Here is a 19539-nt window from a genome sequence, read left to right as displayed (position 1 = left end):
TGTTCCATTGATTTCAGCAAGATTCAGGTTAATACTTTCAGAAGGAAGTTAATAGCACGGAGAGAGACTTTTTCTGTACATTTCTGCCCTGGTTTGCAAACAAATGACTAGACACTCCTTTATTTCTATGCTACTTCTCTGAAAGGCAGGACATCCTGCTTTTCAAAACCAAAGATATTAGGCCTACCCCAACCCGGTACAATTATCATACTTAGATAGGAAATGGTGAAGCATTTTCTATAGATTGTCTAAAAATGGGGTTTCTGCAGTACGAGATAGGTCACTATGAAGATCTAGCATAGTGAAAGAAACATTTTTTTTCTATTCTGTTTACATTTTGTGTTGGACACTAAAACTGGTGAAAAGAATTTGAGTGAAACAATGAAGATATCCAGAAAGCTGGTCACTCGTGTGTGCACACCTCTGCTGCTTCTCCTTTACAAGTACCATTCAGGGATACACCTCTCCCTTTATGAAACAGAAATCTGAAATGGCAGGGGAAGAGGCTCCTCTTTTTCTCTGTTTTTTTCACGCAAGTTCTGTGTCTTGGACAGAATAGCAAGCATCTCTTCTTCATTGCAAGTAAATTGCTTCATAGAAATTTGCAGTCATTACTCACTGAATTGATTAGAAATGCCATCAGTGAGTCTCAGAACATTTGTACCATTTCCAATTCAAAGTACTTGGTTGATTTGAAAATAAAGCACAAAATACACAGATATTCCTGCAGTTACAAGATTACAGGTGACAAACTTCTCATTTTTTCCTTATTATAATGGTTGCTCTCTCCAGAGTTTAGGACTTAAGTGAAATTTTTCAGTCATGACAGCTGGTTACTTTCCTGTAATCCTGTTACATAAAAATGCAGTTTGTTCTAGCAAAGATGGTATCTCTTCCAGCTAATATGAAACCAGATCATTCTCAAATTTATGGGAATAAAGAAGTGGGACTAGAGCTAAAATCTGATGTAGAGAATATGAAGAGTATGAGAAAAGGCACATGAAAATGGAACTAGTATGTGTAGTAGACATTGGAGATGAAGTACAGGAAATCTGGGGACAGAATGAAGTGGGTTGAGGGAAACAGGCTACTGTAGGGAGGACTGAGTACTGCACATGTTGTTCTGTGCACCACAAGTCAAGGTTTTATGTTGTATTGTTGATGTGCTGAGAATTCCTTATAAATTCTAGAGATCCCTGTGCATGCCCAGATCAACTACTTTATGAACTTTTCTGTTCACTGGCAGCTGACTGTCAGGACTGCTTTCAAATTTATAATGGTAGCTTTCGAGATGTCAGTAGGAGATAGTCTATGCAAAACAAGCACTAATGTAAGAGAATGGGGGACAGGAGAGCTGGGATGGATGAATGATAATGCAAAAGAGAAGATACGGAAAAAGTGCATGAAATTAAGAGGTAAGTAGATGTGGGGCTTTATCCAGCAGTCTAGGCCAAAGACTTTTACTGTCTTATGGACTTAGCTAGGCTAACTATGCAGGGTAGAGATGTAGAATTAAGATATTACTTTTTAATGCATTACTGCCCCAGCTGGTTGCCCCACCCTTCTGCTGAAAGTTGTTACACCCTGAGGGAGAGGAGACAGGAACTGTAACTGCTTCTCTGTTCAGTGTGGCAATTAGCTGTAACCACTAGAGAGGACACTGAGGCAGGTGAGTCAGATGCCTATAGTTTCTTCTGCCACACCTCCTATAAGGATGGTACCCTTTGGCAGATGAGAGGGATGAAGAGGTGTGGTCATTACAATGTTTTTTTAAATCAGCAGAGCCAGATCAGTCAGACTTCTCTTAACTAACGCTAAGCTATGAATCCTCCTACTTTAGGCAGCCATGTGTATATTCATAGGTTGGTGCTAGATTTGGAAGACTGCAACCAAGTGAGAAAGCATAAAAACGGTGGCATCAGACTGGAAGGGTATAGATGGCAGCTTCTATCTGTGCATGGAAAGAAAAGCTTCCTCTTAGGTACCAGTGGAAACTTTACATTTCTGCATGTGCATTTAGGGTTGACATTTGATCCTGGCCTGGCTTTCTTATGAAGAACCAAAAAAAAAAGACAATTGATTAAACTAATATGTAAAATATGGAATATTTCTGACACTGAAAATATCAAAGTGCATCTTCAAATGAGATTAATAATTTCTACAGATGTAAACATTAAAAAAGGTCACTCATAAATTCCAATTAGTTTAATTGTGAAATTTCTAATTGATTTCTTTTTGTGTAGCTTCTTGTTATTTACTTTGCCAAATCACTGACTGATGAACTAAACTGTTCTCTGAGTCAGGCACAGCATTTTTCAAGGTCTGTTTCAGCACAGTATAAAATAATTAGAGCTATAAACAAAAAAGAACCAGGAATACCACAACCCCCCACATATCTATTACTTGTCATATGTAGAGTCTAGCTGTTACCACGGAAGCATGTTAAAATTAAATGCTGAGCTTTATTTAACATACTTATTGGTTCTCTCCTTTTTTGCCTTTATCCTTCTTGTTTCAAAGCTCTTTTGTTCACTTCACAATATGGCATATTCATGGTCATGTAGATATTTATAATCCACAATAAACTGCTGTACAATTACACAGCGTTTAAAACCAAACAAATGTTCAGTTGGAGCTTTTGTAGCCACTACATAGGTGGCTGTTACAGTTAGTTTTTTGCAGGACAGATTTTAATCAGTTTGTAGACCATATGGAATTTAGGATAAATGTCTCCTAGAAATTAAAAAGAAAAATAATAAAAAAGAGGAGGGAACTAGGCACTTAAAATTCTATATTAGTGTGATTTCACATCATTAGCATTCTCATGCAATGTGTTGTTTTAAAAATGAGTTTACCTTTTTATAATTAATCAAAACAGTTTATTTTGCCCACCAATAAGCTCTCCATAGAAACAGTCGTATCTTAGTAACACACCGAGAATAGAGTTCAGGGAATACACTGCATCTGTATATACTACCCTTAAGGAGACATTTGTAGTTAAAGGGAATATGTGAGTTGTCTTTCCACAATTGTAGTGGGCACAGCACTGCAACACAAGTCTTGGTGCTTCCTAGACTGATGTCCTTACATGTAAGATACAGGTCACTTCTACCTGCATTATTCCTTGGCCTTTGTAGGAGGATATGAGCAAAGATGTCAAAGTAATGTCCATTACATCTGTTTTTGTTGTTGTTGTTTTCATTTTAACTTGATGAGAGCCAGTGAACTACAGAAACACTTTTTGCTTTTGGCCATTGTTAGTTGAGTTCAAAACTGTTTTGGCTACTGCCCCTGATTTTTTTTCCCAATCTTCCTACATAGAAAGATCTTGAAAATCTTATCGCTAGTGTCACCTTGTATGGATCTGTAGTTGGTCTGTTGGGCCCAACTTTTCTACCATATCAGAGTCCAGCTGGACAACTCCAGATGACCCTAGCTTTACCTGCTATCTTATTGGTTTGCCTCTCTCCTTGCTCTCCCATGGTTGCTGTTGGGCACCTATTTGTCCTCTGGCACCTAACTTCTCTCTGTTCCTCACCATGCTGAAGTGATCCAAGGGAATGATTATGATGACATTTGAGCTTCATTGCAGCACTGTGTTGATATTTACAGTGAGCTGATTATTAGCAATTTAAGGATATGACTACAATGTAAAATCTCAGTTTAACTGGTGCTTCAAGGTAAGAAGCAGGAAGTGAAGAGTGGTGCAGGGGATATGTGTACCTTACTTGTTTCCTCTGGGCCTCAGATTGGGTGGGGGCTGGCCACACCATTACTTTGTCCAGTTAGAAAGGGACAAATCATTCTTTTCAGCTGATACTTACACTGCTTTTTAGTTGTTAATTGATGCATCCCAGCTGGAAGTAATGACTGCTTTGGTTGGTATTCTTCTCTGATTCAAAATAACCCTGGCCATTTCACACTGCTGTAGGGTAGAGGGTGTTCCAACCCCATCCCTCCACAGAGGCTTTTAAGATGTCAAGCATCAGAACATCCTATCCTGGGTTTTGATTATAGGAAAGAGTCGTTATCTGCTTTGGTTTCAGGCCCAGACTAACTGAGAGAATGAAGACAGAATCAAGATATCTCTTGTCTCAGCATGCAGTTATTAAAAGAACATGTCTGGAGGCAAAGAAGAGGTCTAGGAACCAGGAGAAACCAGGCAGATTTAAAAAGAAGCTCTCCTTCCCTCTGTGTGGGGAGAATGAGGCAGAGAGAAAGCATCTGGTGAAACATGGTTTAAAAAATTCTCTATTTGTGTAGTTAATCAAAATTTGCAGCACTAGCAGGCAAGTTATTTCAGAATAAGAAATGGGGACACCGAGAGATCTTTTTTTTTGTTCCAGGGGAGTGTTCGGGTACTAAGAACTGACAGTGATGTTTTAGGAGGCTGAGTGAGGATGATAGAAGAAGCAGCTGAGGTGTGGAAAAAAAGCAGTAGAGTTTTAGAAGCCATGGGGGCTTTTACACCCCTCTCTCACAACCTATGTATGCCCACCCCACCCTAGAGACAGTCTTCCCTCAGTTCTCTTTGGCTATGGCATCTCCATGCTCAGGTCTTACGCAGTTGTTGGTCCTCATTCTACAGCCTGCATCTTCCAGCAGCCACAGTTTGCTTCCTTTACCTTCCATGCAGATGGTAATGGAGCAGGCCAGGGACCTTTTCCTGGTGGTGACAATGGAGGTGGGAAACAGAAGACGACAGAGCATTGACAGGAGAGCAGGAAGGCCTGCAGCGATATTGAAAGGTCGTCTATATGGAGGAAAGAGATTGAGCCTAAAGCAGTTGATCTCTTCTCCTAGGCCCTAGCAGAACTGGCAGATTGCTGCCCTCAGCAGCTGTCAAAGGCTGTGTCTACATTAGCAATTTGTTTCAAAGCAATAGTGCAGTTTGTAGGAAAATCCTGTCATTGTCTCAATTTACCATGTGGTGTTTCAGTTCTGAGGGGTTTTGGCGCATACAAACTAAATTCCTTAAGGAGGAAATGAAAACAGCAGCTCTGCTTCAGATCTGCTCCACATGCACCCTAGTGCTAATGGGAACAGTAGGTCCAAAATAGCATGTGAGCTGCATCATCACAGGGTCCTCTAGCACCTAACACTTCTCCTCAGAAAGCTTTGAAACACATGTGTAGTGGAGGTGTTTAGCTCCAGAGACCAGGCTAAATATAATCCAGAATAAACCCCCAAAACAGATATAATGGAAAAATGAGGTGCCTCAGTATCAACTGTTTTGTCATACTGATCCACTCCTAATATGCTGAATTACTTTCTCATTAAAATACTGTCTACTTTGCCCATACCTTGTGCTGGATTTGATATGGTAAATCTAACATAAACGTGTACCTAGAATGTTTCTTGTATCTGACGGGGGATGTGCACCCAGTTTAATTACATATGTTAGCTTTTAAGGTAGCTCTTTAATCACTATTAATGGTGCTCATCTTAACTTGAATGGAAGAGATACAGCAAAACCTGCCAGCAATCACAGTAGCAGGCATGCTGGTACCATAGCCGAGGATACAAAGAATTGTACCCTGTGGAATTGTACCCCAGCGTGGGTAAAGACACTTGGGCTGAAAACTGCACTTGGTATAAACTGCATTTGGTGCTTACCCACCAAGAAAAAAAAAAAACAGGCATAGCTGGGTGAATAACTGACAGTACAATTCTCTCCTAATCAGAGGCTACTATATGCCTGCTACAAGAGTAGAAGAAACCAAACAATGTTTAAACCAGGATGATGAATAGATATAGCAGTCAATATTTACTAATATAATTACAAAATTATATAAATTAACTGTTGTATTGTCTTATTTTTTAAATTTTTCCTATGATTTCCATTTATTTATGAGCTTCTTCATTTGCATAGCTCAGTGACAGCACAGATCTAAGCTTCTGCAAGTACTCTGTGCTCTGTGCTGCTATTGTCACAGTCAAGGTTTAGTTATAGCTGTTCCTAGGAGCCATAACGTGCTCCCATCCCTCATGTATCCTACTGTGAATTGAAAACATGTTTTAACAAAATGTTATGAAAGGGCATGCAAGATTACAAAGATGGGTTTTGGTATGGAAAATTCTCATGTTCTTTAGGAAGCTGTAATTTGTACAGTTTAATCTTTTTTTCTTACCATGTCAGATAAACGTAGACATTCTGCTCTCAGATGATAGCACATTTGGAGATCTGAGAGAAACAGGGAGCTGCTGGAACATATTGCAGAAGCCTAAAGCACTTAGCAACAGAGAGAGTGTGGGATGCAGTGACAGAAGCCAGAATGTGGGAACAAGTTACATCGAGGCGGCTGTTTGGGAAAGAAGAGCTTTTACTTTGTTCATAATTTCAGTAATTCTAAAGAACTTTGCAGTGTGGGAGGTCACTATGGTCTCTGACTCTGCAGATATTCTCTGTATTAACTGTTTTTCAAACTCCTATGATAATTGGTATGCAGGAGTGCTAGATGTATTTCCTTTTGTATTTCCTTTTTCTCTCAAAAACAGAGAAGTAAAATTAAGGTATTTGTTTTGCTTCAGTTTATCCTGTTAAAACATACGCATGTGACATGCGCTATGAAGACATGCATATCAGGAAATAGCTTGATTGCAGAGCATGATTCTCCACATGCTAATATAACTTTTTCTCCATACAGTGAGGCAACAGTCTTATTTTTTAATAGGTCCAGTCTTTAAAATCAGAACATGTTCTGGAGTCATACAAGCATTCACCATGATGGTTTTTAGTGCTTTGCACTAGAACATCCTGGTAGTGGACACTAATGATGGATGCCAAATAGCTAGAAAAGAGTAGATGGCTGAAATGCTGAACAGGATAAATAGAGTTGGAATAAAGAAAAAACATCTTCGACATCAGAGTGAATTTTAGAAAGGGATTCAGAAAACAGAGTGTTTTTAAGCTCCATAGGTCCCACTGAGGTAAAAATGATCTGGAGAATTGGAATTTTAGTCAGCAATTGCTGGAAACTATTCTACTGAATGCATATGCATCTTCAAATGCAAATATCTCCCTCTGAACAGTTACTGTGCACAGTAAGTGGAGGGGCTGCACAGCTCCAGGGTTGAAGCAGAGGCCGTAGGCTATAAAGGATGTTTAGGAAATTCAGAAACCTTATCATAAATGTTATAGTTTGTATTTCATGGGGGTTGCACTAGTCATTAGCTTTTATTTTCTTTTTCCTCTTTGTAAATCTCTCTTGTAGTTTGCATTATTCAGTAATCTAATTGTGTCCACTTTTCAGGTATTCTCTATTGAAAACAATGTCAAAGGAAATTATAGAGATTTACTAAATTATGAAAATAACAAAAGTGTTATGGAAATGCATAAAACAGAAAGAAATATTAATAAATTCATATATAATAATGATGTCTTATATAATATATATAATATATATTATATATATATATATAAAATAATGTCAGTATTCAAATCTAACAAATTTATCTACTCACTGAATACTACAGTGTAGAATAGTTTCAGGCTACTGTTGATAATTTTTAATCCCACATGCGACCTGTCATTGGACAACCAGCCTGTTAAAGGGAATTGGATTTAGCCTAACTAGCGATCAACCGTTTACTTCCAAAATGCTGCAGTAATTTCAGTTATTAAAATGCAGTAATTACCTTACACTAAGTGGCAAAATTTAAAAAGTAAAATAAAATTAAATAATAAAAGGACACAAAATGAAGTTGCCAGACCAAAGCTGGGTAACAAATGTATTAACAAGAAAATAAAGTACAAAGACATTCCTACTCTGTAAGAGAAGGATAGTGTAGACAAGGCATTATCAAATCATTCAGGCTTCAACAGGGTAACACTGAAAAGCCATCCAATGATACCAAGAGCAATCTCTTCAAGCCTTCTAAAACAAATTGGGACCTCTTACAGCTCACTAACGAAGAGAAGATCGTCTTGGCCTGAACCTCCCTAGCTCCCTTTGCTTTGGAAAAACCCTTAAGAAATGCTCCAGCATTTATACCCTCAGGGCAAAACACTTTCCTTGAGGAAGTTTCCCACAGGTCCCTGTCTGCAAACTTCTCCAGGACTAAGCGCCAGACTGTCTCTTTCATTTTAATGTCTCTCTTCCATATTAATAGCTACAGAGCTCCAGAGAGGAAGTATCACCTGTGGAAGAGGTTTAAAGACCTGAAATTCCAGCCCCATTGCTAAAACATATGCCTTGACCTACTCCCACTTCATGTTTTTTCTTTCTTCACTTTCTTCTTCTGTTGCTCTCAGCTATTGCCTTTCGATTCTCCTAAGGAAGACCATTATCTCATTATCTGAGATCTCTGCTATACCCAGCATACATAATTACCACCATCAACTCTGAATTCTCTGACTCAGAAAATGTAAGTCAGGCTTGAGGGAACTCCACCCGCTGTGTGGAGATCTGCCCGACCCCCTCACCTTCCCATTCAGCACTCCCACACTCTGCCTTGTACTTCAACTAACTGCTCCTCCAAAAAACATCTTAGATAATGGAAATTGCAGGAGCAGTAATGTTAGTTAGCCCCAACTTTTGCCTCTGCTGAAAATCTTCATTTTTGTTTTTAAATGGTGCAGAAGCTTTTCCAAAGACAAAAAAAAAAAAAAAAAAAAAAAAAAAAAAAAAGGTACTGATAAGTGTATTCTTTGCAGTAATAAATTTTTCCCTAGAAAATGAGCTTGCATCCAGCCAGCATCTCTATCACACAGTGAGCTGGTGCTAGTTACTAGTCAGGGTTGCTGTTATCAAAAGGAAAGTTTGCTCAGTTTTAGATCTCAGAAACTGAGGCCTTGGGTTTGCCACAGCTAACTTAATCTTGTTCCTTGCCCAAAAACTCAAACCACAACAAACGTATATAAGAGAAAGTATCTCTTTTAGGAATAATTCTGAAGAAGGTATTATTTTTTCTTTTTCAGGTATTTCCCTCTTCAGTCCAGACTGTTTCTCACTATTCTCCTGAGCAGCCTCGGGGGCTGTGAGACCTACTTCCATCAGTGTTTAAGGCAAGTTTTGTTTTCTCTTAAGGGAAGACTCTCCTCCTGAGACCCTGCTCTTAAACATCATAGGCACTAAGGATGCTGCAGCCCATTTTCCTCTCCTTTCCTCTGCTCTTCCTTGTGACTTTTCCCCTTCACCCCTTTGTTCTGTCTTGCCTCCTTGTCCAGTGCTTTCTGTGGATCCCTATATTGTCTCTGGGCTCCCTCCTCTTCTCCCCCTAAAAGAAAATCCACTCACATGACCTTTTCCATCCTGTATAACTACAACAGAAGTTGTACTATCATCTACTACAGTTCCTTCTCCCTGTATGCCAGATGCCACATCTTACAGCCCTTGAACTTTCCAAGGCAAATTGCAGTCTCTTACTGCATCCCACTTGCAATAGTCCCTCCCATCTTGTCCTCTCCATATTTTTATGTTCCCAGATCCTTCACTTTGTGGACCTGTGGTACTGTGAATACTGGCCATTAAATGTGCACCCACACTATGTAAAGTAGCACCCTATCAGAAATACACAACGTGATCCCAGATATACTGACTTCAGAGACAGACTGTTCTGGTACATCCTTCTGCTGTAATTACATTGTTTTGGTATTTCCACACAGCACAGGGCTATGCCAGGTGGCTAAGCCTGTTTAAAGCTGGCTCAGATGCTGCATGTGACATCAGATCAGGACTGGCAACAGTCATCTGACCTCTCACTGAAACTGGGATTTGGTATTATGGTACTGGTCAACTCATTTCCTTTTCTTCTTACTCTTGCATGAAAACAACAATTTTCACTGTCTGAACTATCAAGCGCTTGCGAACTATAGATCATATAGGTGCTGAAAAGTGACAGAGGAGAAGCACATTCTTTGGAGTGTGCATGTTGCTGAATGAGGGCTAGGTGAGTATTGCTGCAATATCTGAAACAACAGCAGGAGCAGTATTATAGCAGGATAGAGGTTATTCTGAGACCTGCTTTTAATATGTGTTTTAAGAAAATTATTATGGGTTCTCTGGAGAAACCATGCACATCTGCAGCACGGACAAGGGCAGTCTCTCTCTATTCTCTCAGTCCCTGCAGATGATTGTAGTAAAACAGTATGAACAGAGCCATCACACTGAATTTTCCAGTTGGTGACAGATCTGTGACAACTGGTCTTTGGGTTAGGGACAGCATTTACATGCAGATAGCCTATAGAGATGGCCTGGAAAAAATGGAGGTTCCTGGGACAATACATGATGCATTGATTTTGCTGTTTTAAGGAAATAAACCAAAGATCTAAAGCAAAGGATGTTGTAATTCCAGAGCTGGAGAACACTTCTTGTAGCAGAGCTTAATGATGTGGTCCTTTTTTCTTAACTAAATCATGAGACAAACTAGGGACATAGGCCCTATTTGTAAACTTTGACCTTGAAACACATATGATGCCATATACAGTTCAGTAGCATGTTTTGTTAGGTGTTTATAATCACTGCAGTTTTGCCATCTATGTTAATGCCACAGAGGAGACACTGAAAAGCTTCTCTTTAGTTCTTTAAGACAGACAGAAGATGTAGTTCTGTACAATAAATGTTCAGCTTGTGGCATGAAGTTTGCAAGCATTTTCTCTCTCCTGTCTCTGCAAAGTAAAGGTAGCAGTGGTGTCTTAAAGCTTTTTCTTCAAGTATAGGTATTTTAAAAAGCAACTCTCCAGAAATAGCATAATTGCTTTTTATATTCCTTCAAAAATTTTTGTTTCCTAATTAGCAAAGTAGGCTATGGCTATACTGACAAGTAAAGCAGTACAACTGGAGAAAGTGTACAATCGGAGTAAATCTGTGCAGTGAAACAGTTAGTCCCAGGGACCAAATGTTCACATAATGTACATTTTGGGGAGTTCACTTTGAACTTGTTCTAGTCTGTTCCTAGAGGTTGAATCTCCTGTACCAGTTGGAGGACGTCAGGTGTGCTTGTGGAGCACACATTTCAGCTTAGTTCCATTCAGAGTGAGTTCAACCCATGTACTCAAGATGACTTTGTAACATGAAACAAGTGCAGGAGCTGGGGATGCTTCAGAAGTGAACTCTTGATCACAACCAAATTGCTTATGTAGATGCATCCATAACCTCAGATCTACAAATTAGCTTGGGTTTTTTAATTAATGTTTTATACCTAGTGATTGTTTCTGATGACTAAATTTTATTTGTTATATTTGTGCTAATTCAGATGGATGTATAATGCTTTATTTCAATCAAGTTGTGTCTATCTTCTCTAAGGAATCATTCTGTCAGTCTTACAATGGAATTATACGGGAACAACATAACAAAATTTTCTCCTTTAAGGATAATTTATTAAGCTAACAATATATTGCTAACAATACAGAAGAAGGAATAATATCTAGCTCACTTACTTTGATTCTACAAAAGTAAACACCATGCTTTTGTCTCTAAATATATGTACTCCAGATATGCCAGAGTGTACAAAGTAGATCCATCGAGTAAAAAATAGCCATTTTAATATATCCATATCTAATAGATGAAGAGCCATATGTCCACTTAAAAACATTTTAGCAAAATTGTCAAAACTTGCTGCCAAAGTTTCATCTACATTTGTGTGGCCAAGGTCTACATGCTTTTTATTATTGCATCAGTTAAGCATGGTAAAGTGCTGATAGCAATTTCTGGTTTTCCCAGAGTGCCATCATGCAGAGAAAGTTTAATCTTTCTATTTTGAAATTCAGACAGCGAAAAGTGTAAAAATTGCAATTTTATTTAGAGTATCTTCTGGATGAAAATAAAAGATGTAAAGAACAGACTGACAGTATGCTAACCAGAAATGTATGTAGTTGTATACATAATGTATATAATTATCTTTTGTGTTCTATAAAATAGTAATACAAATTGCTATGCTAAAGGAATGGATGGTACTACTGATATAGTTGTAAGGGGCTAATTGTATGGGTTCCGAGTAACCTCTGGAGAATGGGAAGTAAAAAAATCTCTGGTTCATTAGAAACTGGATACTGTAAGAGTTGTCAGCTTGGAGGTATAAGAATTTAACAGAATGATAAAACTGCAAGAATTAGGACCTATTGCATTTTTTCTCTAAAAACCTATGATAGGGATATTGAAACAGATCTGAAAAATGTCATGTGTAAGATCTCAAATTAATAAGACTATTGAAGGATTTGTCACTCACATAACTTTCCAAAAATTACATCACTGTTTCTTAAATAGGGATTCCCAACAGAGTATATATATTACAGATTATTTGCTGTACTGTTTTATTTTTTTCTTTGTTACACTTTGATGCTAGATGAAAGTGTACGTTAAGGCACACAAGCTAAACTTTATTGAATTACAAATAACCAAGACCTTTATACCATTATTGGTTTGGTATTTTATATAGTTCTGTATCTTTTCTGTACCTTTCTGTACCTTATCTGTACCTTTCTCTGCATTACTTTTTGTTCTTCTCAAAACAGAGAGCTCTCAGCCTAAAGTTTCACATGAGTCCAGCTCAGTTGTGGAATACTGCTCCATCCAAGTTCTCTCTGCATCAGAGAGTTCAAATGTACAGCTAATAAACTTCACTTAGTCTTCCTATTAAGATAGGTATGTATACAATTCTTGTCTTTGAGGATTAAATTATCTCATTCTGGTTGATAAAAGTGTTTCCAAGTTACTCTATTAACATTTAATATTATTTTAATAGAGTATTATAAAATTCTAAAGTATTTTTAAAGTAGACTGTTACATATAAGCCCTAGCCAAAACTAAAAAGACAATCTGAATAAAAGCAAAACAGAAAAAAATCCTAGGCGTTAAATAGAAATAATGATAAAAATGCATAGCAAGCAAGGGTGGCTTAGAAAAAGAAGAAAGAGATATAAAAGTATCAGCTATTTCAAACCTATTGCAGTCAAAACTAGAAATCACTTACCACACTGATTATGAGATGCAGGACCAAACACCAGGAAGAGTAATTTTTAAAATTTAATAAAGGTGCTCCACTTCCATTAAGCATTTTTATACTACCGTTCCTTTTGAAACTAATACCGAAAATAACGGTCTGCCCATAAAGTGTTAAGAAAAAAGAGGCTAAAGGAATGCTTACTTCAACCATATTAGCTCTAATAGATCTACTTCTGCTCTCTAGTTTGATTTCTGTGGGCTTATGTATCATTGGCAATCAGTGATTTACCACCAGAAGTCAGAATCCCTGCAGGAAACACCTGCACTTCGACCCATTCTTGTTAGCAGCTGGTTGCAAGTCTGGCAACTATTTACTCTTCTTTAGAGTCAATATACTTTTTGATAGTGTAGCTTTTCCTACAGCCCAACTAGGGATTTAATGATCTAGTATCTGCATTTTTATAGATATACTAATAAACATATAATACTGTTTCCAGACAGTCATAAAATATAATCAGGCAACAGCACCAATTGCTCTAAAAAGGAATTATTCTAATTTTTACTTAAACTGAAACAAAGCCAACATGCCCATGTTCCACTATTCTAGAAACTAGACAAATAACCTTCCCACATGTATGCAGAATACAAAACAATTACTTGTTCTTAAACATTAATTTTCTAAAATTCTAAATACTGAGATAAAAGCTCACAATGACATAATTACATATATAATTATTATAAATTATATGATTAAAAATAATATATACCAAAAGCAAAGAATGGTATATCTTATTAGAAAGAATAACCTAGAAAATATAATTACACAGAATAATAAAGTATTGTTGAAAAATATGGACTATCCAAATAACAATATGAAGACAAAGATATTTTTTCTACCTTTGAATAAGCAAGGCTTAATAATCAACAAACAACTACTCTTCTACACTGCATGATTTTATACTGCTGACTTCCAAGCTGCTAAATCTCGTAGTCCAAGGTCAGGCTATTGCCCAAAACACTTTGTCAGCTGCCTGAACAAACCTCAATCAGCAGATACTCTGACCTTGGAGGGAAATATTCTGGCAAGTGAGTGAGAAACCAATAATGGAAAATAGAAACAGTGATGCCAAAAAGTTTCAAAATTGATACTGTAATGTGGTAAGAAATGGCCTGAACAGAAATGCATTGATCTAAAAATACTAGAAGTCATCATCAGGTTATTTTAGGTCTCCCTTTGATTGTTGCCAATGGTTAATTCCTAGAAGAGTCTATTTTGATTCTGTGAGTACTCCCAGACCAAATGCACAACACAGAAAATGTTATGATAAGGATGCATTTGGCTACTCAGGAGTAATATATACAAACAATAATGTTATTTCCCCAAGATGATTTCTAGCTACAGCATCTGTAATGGCTCAGAATTGTAACAGCAAATGTGCATCAGGAGAATATGAATAAAAATGCACTGTCATATTTGGCTTCAAGAGAGTTTTGAGAAGGTCTTCAGAATGAATTTTTCCCTTCGAATAGACTGTACTTCCTCTCATTTAAAGTTTGTCTTGAGAATCTTTATGAAATTAAGAAAATGTCTAATGGTTTTAAACAAAACACATTGCCATTTTTTTTTTCCAAAATCAAATGTTAACTACTAGATGCCTAGCAATCAGCTGAAGCTGAATACTGCTAAAATAGAATTCATTTCCATGCTCCATCTCTGCTACTTCTTTTCCCACATTTCACAGAAAATGTAATCATCTTGCCTGTCTGTCTGCTCCATAAACTGGATATTGTCTTTAGCTCAGGCCTCTCTCTAGGTTTTTATACATACAGGTAAGTGTTCCACATTTTTAGTGTGTTTCTAAGATGCAGTTTTCATGGGCATCACTAAAAATCTTGCTCAGACTTTCACATTTTCATGATTAGAAGGGATTTACAGGGCTTTTGTGCAAGACTTCTTTACTGTCACTCTAATAGTAAGTGCCTCAGGCATAGCTTCTTTATTAAAAGAACCCCTACAGCTTCCTGAAATTCAGGACAAGATCTTTGAGTGAGACAAGAAATTTACCTCCATGGTTTGTCTAGTGAACCATTTCAGAAGAAATATTTGCAGGTTCCTGGAAGTCTTTCCAAAACAAGCTATATCAATTGATACCTAGTTGAGTTGAGTAGAATATACTTGTAAACTGGAATAAAGCGTATCTTAATCAAATAAAGAAAATAACAGGAATTTTAGGCAAACTATCTCATTGAAGCAATAGTTCCATCTTTTGGAAAGTCACTAATAGACTTTGATGTGTCCAACTGCTACCTTAAGTACTTAAGTCCATAAAGATCTCAGAATCTGTTACGTTTCAACTTAAACCTCTTACAAAATCAGGCAGCTATATAAAAAACCTGCTGTATCTCTCTCCCCAAAGACTGGTTAACCCCCTCAATGCATAACAATACAGCCTGAGTGGGTGAATCAAATCTAACAGATTGCTCACACAAGTATTACACATTCCTACACTTTCTTCAGGGGAAAAAAAATTCAACTAAATAAGACCACTTCTCCCATATAACATGATTCTGCAAATCAACTGAAATTCATCTATATGCCTGAGTATTTCCCTAATGATAAAAAGAAACTGAGAAAACCTTTCTATGAGCATTCACACTCACATAAAAAAAAAGCGCCAACTTCTATATACACTTCATCTTTAGAATTTGGCGCTGAAACCTTTCATATGATACAACCAAAACACAGTGACAACTGTCACCCCAAACTTGAACGCAGCTCTGTAAGAACCTGGCAGTTGCACAGTTCTCAGTCATTGCAGCTCTTTCTCGTGTTGATCACTCTTTTCCCTTCCTCTTACTACAGTGACACAGTAGATCAGAGAGGAAGCCAAGAACCGTTTTCAAGTAAAAACTTAGCTTTTTCGTTCTCTTAGCATTCACTTGCATAAAAACTGTTCCAGATTTGCTTTCAGTGTATCTTAAAAGACTGTCAAGTGCCTATCAAAAGATTCACAAGCTTCGGTTACTTTGTTAATGTATGTTTCCGAGTTCAGAGACTATTCCATTGTTTGACAAATTTTGTATACTGCTTAGTGACAGGAACAGTGCTGGAAGACTTTACAAATATGTGTCACCATCTCAGTAAAGGACTCAATCTACTGCTTTGTTTGAAAAGCTATCTATGTTGTGTCCTAAATAAGCCAATTCCACCATCTTTTCACATTTCCCTGCCTTTACAGTCAAGCATGTACCTTCCTAATTCAGGACATGTTTCTTCATGGTACAGAAAAAATACAAATGCAGTGTATCTCTCATCTCCTTACTAACTTTTCCATTGAAAGGCAGCAGGTAGCCCTTAGATAAGGCTAGGAATGCACAAATTATGTTTGAATGTAAAGGAAGATTTAAGTAAGGCATGAGTCTAAGGACACTATGAGTAAGCCACAAGCAGCTCTACCAAACAGCCCTAAAACATGAAGGGCAGAAGGACTGGGAAGAAATTATCACAGTATAATCCCTCATAGCTACCCATAAAAGCCCTGTATTCCCATATCTGTCTCATCAGTTGTAGGTATAGGCAAGTGTCACACACTGCAATAGCAATAAACTTGCACATCTGCTGCACCTCTTTGCTTCCTGGACAGTTATTTGAAAGGTACATCACTCCAGGAAACAGTTTGCCTCTTGTAAGCTTAGTACGATTTCTTCCTTTTCCTCCTCTCATTGGAAAACTTCATAACATTTATACAGTGTACTCCTAGCATTCAGCAACTTAGTTCACCTCTTACAGCTATGTGATGACTTTTTAAGGACATTTATCAGGCAACTTAGAGCTATTCTTTAGTATCATATCCAATTCCCCTATGCCATGTGAATAGCAAGTGATGTATTGTCATATAAGACAAATGTTTCATTGACTTTGTTCTCCTTGCCTAACTCACAAGCTGAATTTCTCCATGAGAATCAGCACATACTTGCCACCACCTCTTTCTCTAGAGTTACTTCCGTTTTTTAAATCCAACAATGCACTCCCACTCAGAGCTGGAGAACTGTGAATTCTCACTGGTACTTATAACCAGGCAGGCATACCGCAGATCCCAGTTCTGAATATGCTAGTCCTTAAATATGTTAAAATATTATTTTAAAGTCCCATGTCTTCATTAGCCTATCAGCCTGAACATGCTAAGTGATGGCCCAGAATCACCTCAACTCAGATTTTTCCCTAAAAGCATCAAGGAAGAGATGACATAAATTTAGCTCTTTCATCTCTGGGACTGTCAAGTTACCCTGCAGAAGTCTGGTACAGCATCCATGACCACCTCTTGTGTCCAAATATCAAACAGCAAAATCTAGAGGCACCCCATTTGTTAACAAGCATCCTAGGAAGGGATATGAACATGCATCTCAGAATTACTTGCAGGAAACAAACTTTCAATGATGTACTAAAAAGGGTTCAGCAGACGTTACCTCAGCCCCTGTACCCTGACACCACTGTACATTCTTCCTGCCCAACTCAGCTGTGATCATACAGTATTTCCCCCCTTTGTTTGCTCTTAGTAACCACTGCTATTTACACAAGTGGAACTGACACACAAGAAGTAAGCAGGCAGCTTGATGAGTTAGCAAAGTTTTTCCCCTTTTCGACTCAAGCATAGTCTTGGCCCTATAACCATGAGATCAGACACTTCTTATATGGGCTTTTACTAAATTAACTCTTTCTGGGTCCTTCTGTTTCTGAGGCAGCTTCCTCCTATCTGATCTGGTAGTATTAAATCACAGGTTGCTATGACCTCTCTGCTTGGGTCAATGGATTTACCTAAATTCCATTTCTTGGGATCCTGTCTGTGCCAACTCTCCACAATCTCACCTACTTTCTCCCCAGTTTTACTGTAACACAGATTACTATCTAAATGTCCACCTACAAATGATGGATAAATCATTACCCTTCCAATCAACAAATCACATTTTATTAGGGTGGCAGAGACATATGTAATTCAAAGAATTGATATAAACTTTCCAAATCATACAGATACTGGTATGTATACTCCATTTTTTGAGGAAATTCTCCCATCATGGTTGCAACTTCAATAGCCATCACACTCTTACTCATTTTTATATACCAAGCTTTTCTCTGTAAACATCAGATTACATCCTGAAGGCTTCTGAAGAATCTGTAATCTTTCTGAAGTTAAAAAGAGCTATGAATTTAACTACGACTTTTGGACCCATTAAATGTTCAACCCATTAAATGTCAGATGGAGAATATCTGAAGGGCAAATTTGAGTCCAGAACAGTAAAATAGGAATCAGTATTGTGAGCATCCAAAATTGAAATAACATACAAGCCATAATGCTTGCTGCAGTGAAGGTCCTTGCTATGGTTCTCCATGACTTTCCACCCTGACTGCTGAGAGGGTCAGAACTGCCCTCTTTACATACACTAAACCTCCACCTTGCAGGGACTGCATACTGGGACCTGTCGATCTCTGACTCAGGAATTTCAGACTGAACACTCTTCATGAGCTGGCTGAACAGCTACACCCTGGTTAACCTCCCAGGGGTTAAAGCTTTATCTTTGCATGGTTGTGTAATATTCCCCTTTGGGGAATGGCTATACTCCCTTTCTCTTACTGTTTTCTTTGACTCAGTTTGCTTGCTTCTATGGCTGAAACACTAATTCAGACTGCTATCATTACATTCAGTCCACCATCTGCTAGCCAAATATTATGAGATGTGGAAACTTTTACTCAGCAGTCTCATTTCCAGTCTCTCAAGTTCCCCTTGAAGCTTCTAGGCACTGCTGCTTTCTTAAATGTATGTCTCTGTCCCGGTGAATGTGAAGATAAACCCTTTGGGATCCAGCACCATCTAGTGAGGCAAACTATCTCAGATCTTCATAGGGACTTGAAACAGATTCCACCAGCAGTACTCACAGTGGCACAAGCCACCTTTCACAGAAGCTGGTGTTTATCTGTCATCTGGAATTCACCACAGGAAGATCTTTGGTTAGCATGGCAAAGCACAGGCAAAATCTTAAATAAATGTTGCAGTAACTGATTTCCAAGCCAAGTTCTCATATTTAAGTTGCCTTGTAAAATTTGTATCTGTACCCAGTGATTTCTAAACTCCAGCATCAGGACCTTTGTGCCATGTCTTTTCATTGCAGGCTTTGCTTTCTACTGCCTCCACAGAAATCTGAGGAACCCGCTCCCTCTTGCACTCAGTCATTTGCTCTCACCTAAATGCATAGCCGTTGTTGCTGGAATTAACTCCACACATACGAATTGCCTGTAGTGATTCCTGCTAAGACCTCTCCATAATCACACAATGCCTGTTGGGCCATGGATCTGCACAACGCCCAGCAGGTAACAATAGAAAATTAGTCATTTTAGTCAGACACATTAGTCATAAATGAATTAAAATTTTTGCATATTCCCCATAGTATCAAAATGATTCCCACATTTCACTGGCCTGGCTAACGCAGTATTTTCTGGTTCCCATCATCCAGCATGCTGATGCTCCATCTTGCCAGTTATTCAAAGGATAGTTCCTTCACTGTCATCTATGAATTACTTGGATGCACTGTTCAGGTACTTCTTCGCTTTGCCCCTCTCTATTGATCCTTTTCCATTTAGTGTTAAGGAATGTCCTTGGAC

The 19539-nt window shown here is 38.1% G+C and overlaps 1 protein-coding gene across 1 annotated transcript in view; it reads left to right on the top strand.

Annotated features, from left to right (window-relative positions):
• Positions 1 to 1291: 1291 nt before the first annotated feature.
• The window catches only part of CFAP54 (cilia and flagella associated protein 54), a 138669-nt gene continuing 120421 nt past the window's right edge, over positions 1292 to 19539 (top strand). Inside the window, 2 exon segments of the mRNA XM_026864706.1 lie at positions 1292 to 1415; positions 1841 to 1931. Of these exon segments, the coding sequence (XP_026720507.1) occupies positions 1292 to 1415; positions 1841 to 1931 (215 nt within the window).

Source organism: Athene cunicularia (assembly GCF_003259725.1).
Source record: "Athene cunicularia isolate RWA chromosome 1 unlocalized genomic scaffold, athCun1 chr1_part2, whole genome shotgun sequence".
NCBI lineage: Eukaryota > Metazoa > Chordata > Aves > Strigiformes > Strigidae > Athene > Athene cunicularia.
The sequence above is the reverse complement of the archived record's forward strand: the minus strand, read 5'-3'. Positions and strand labels throughout refer to the sequence as shown.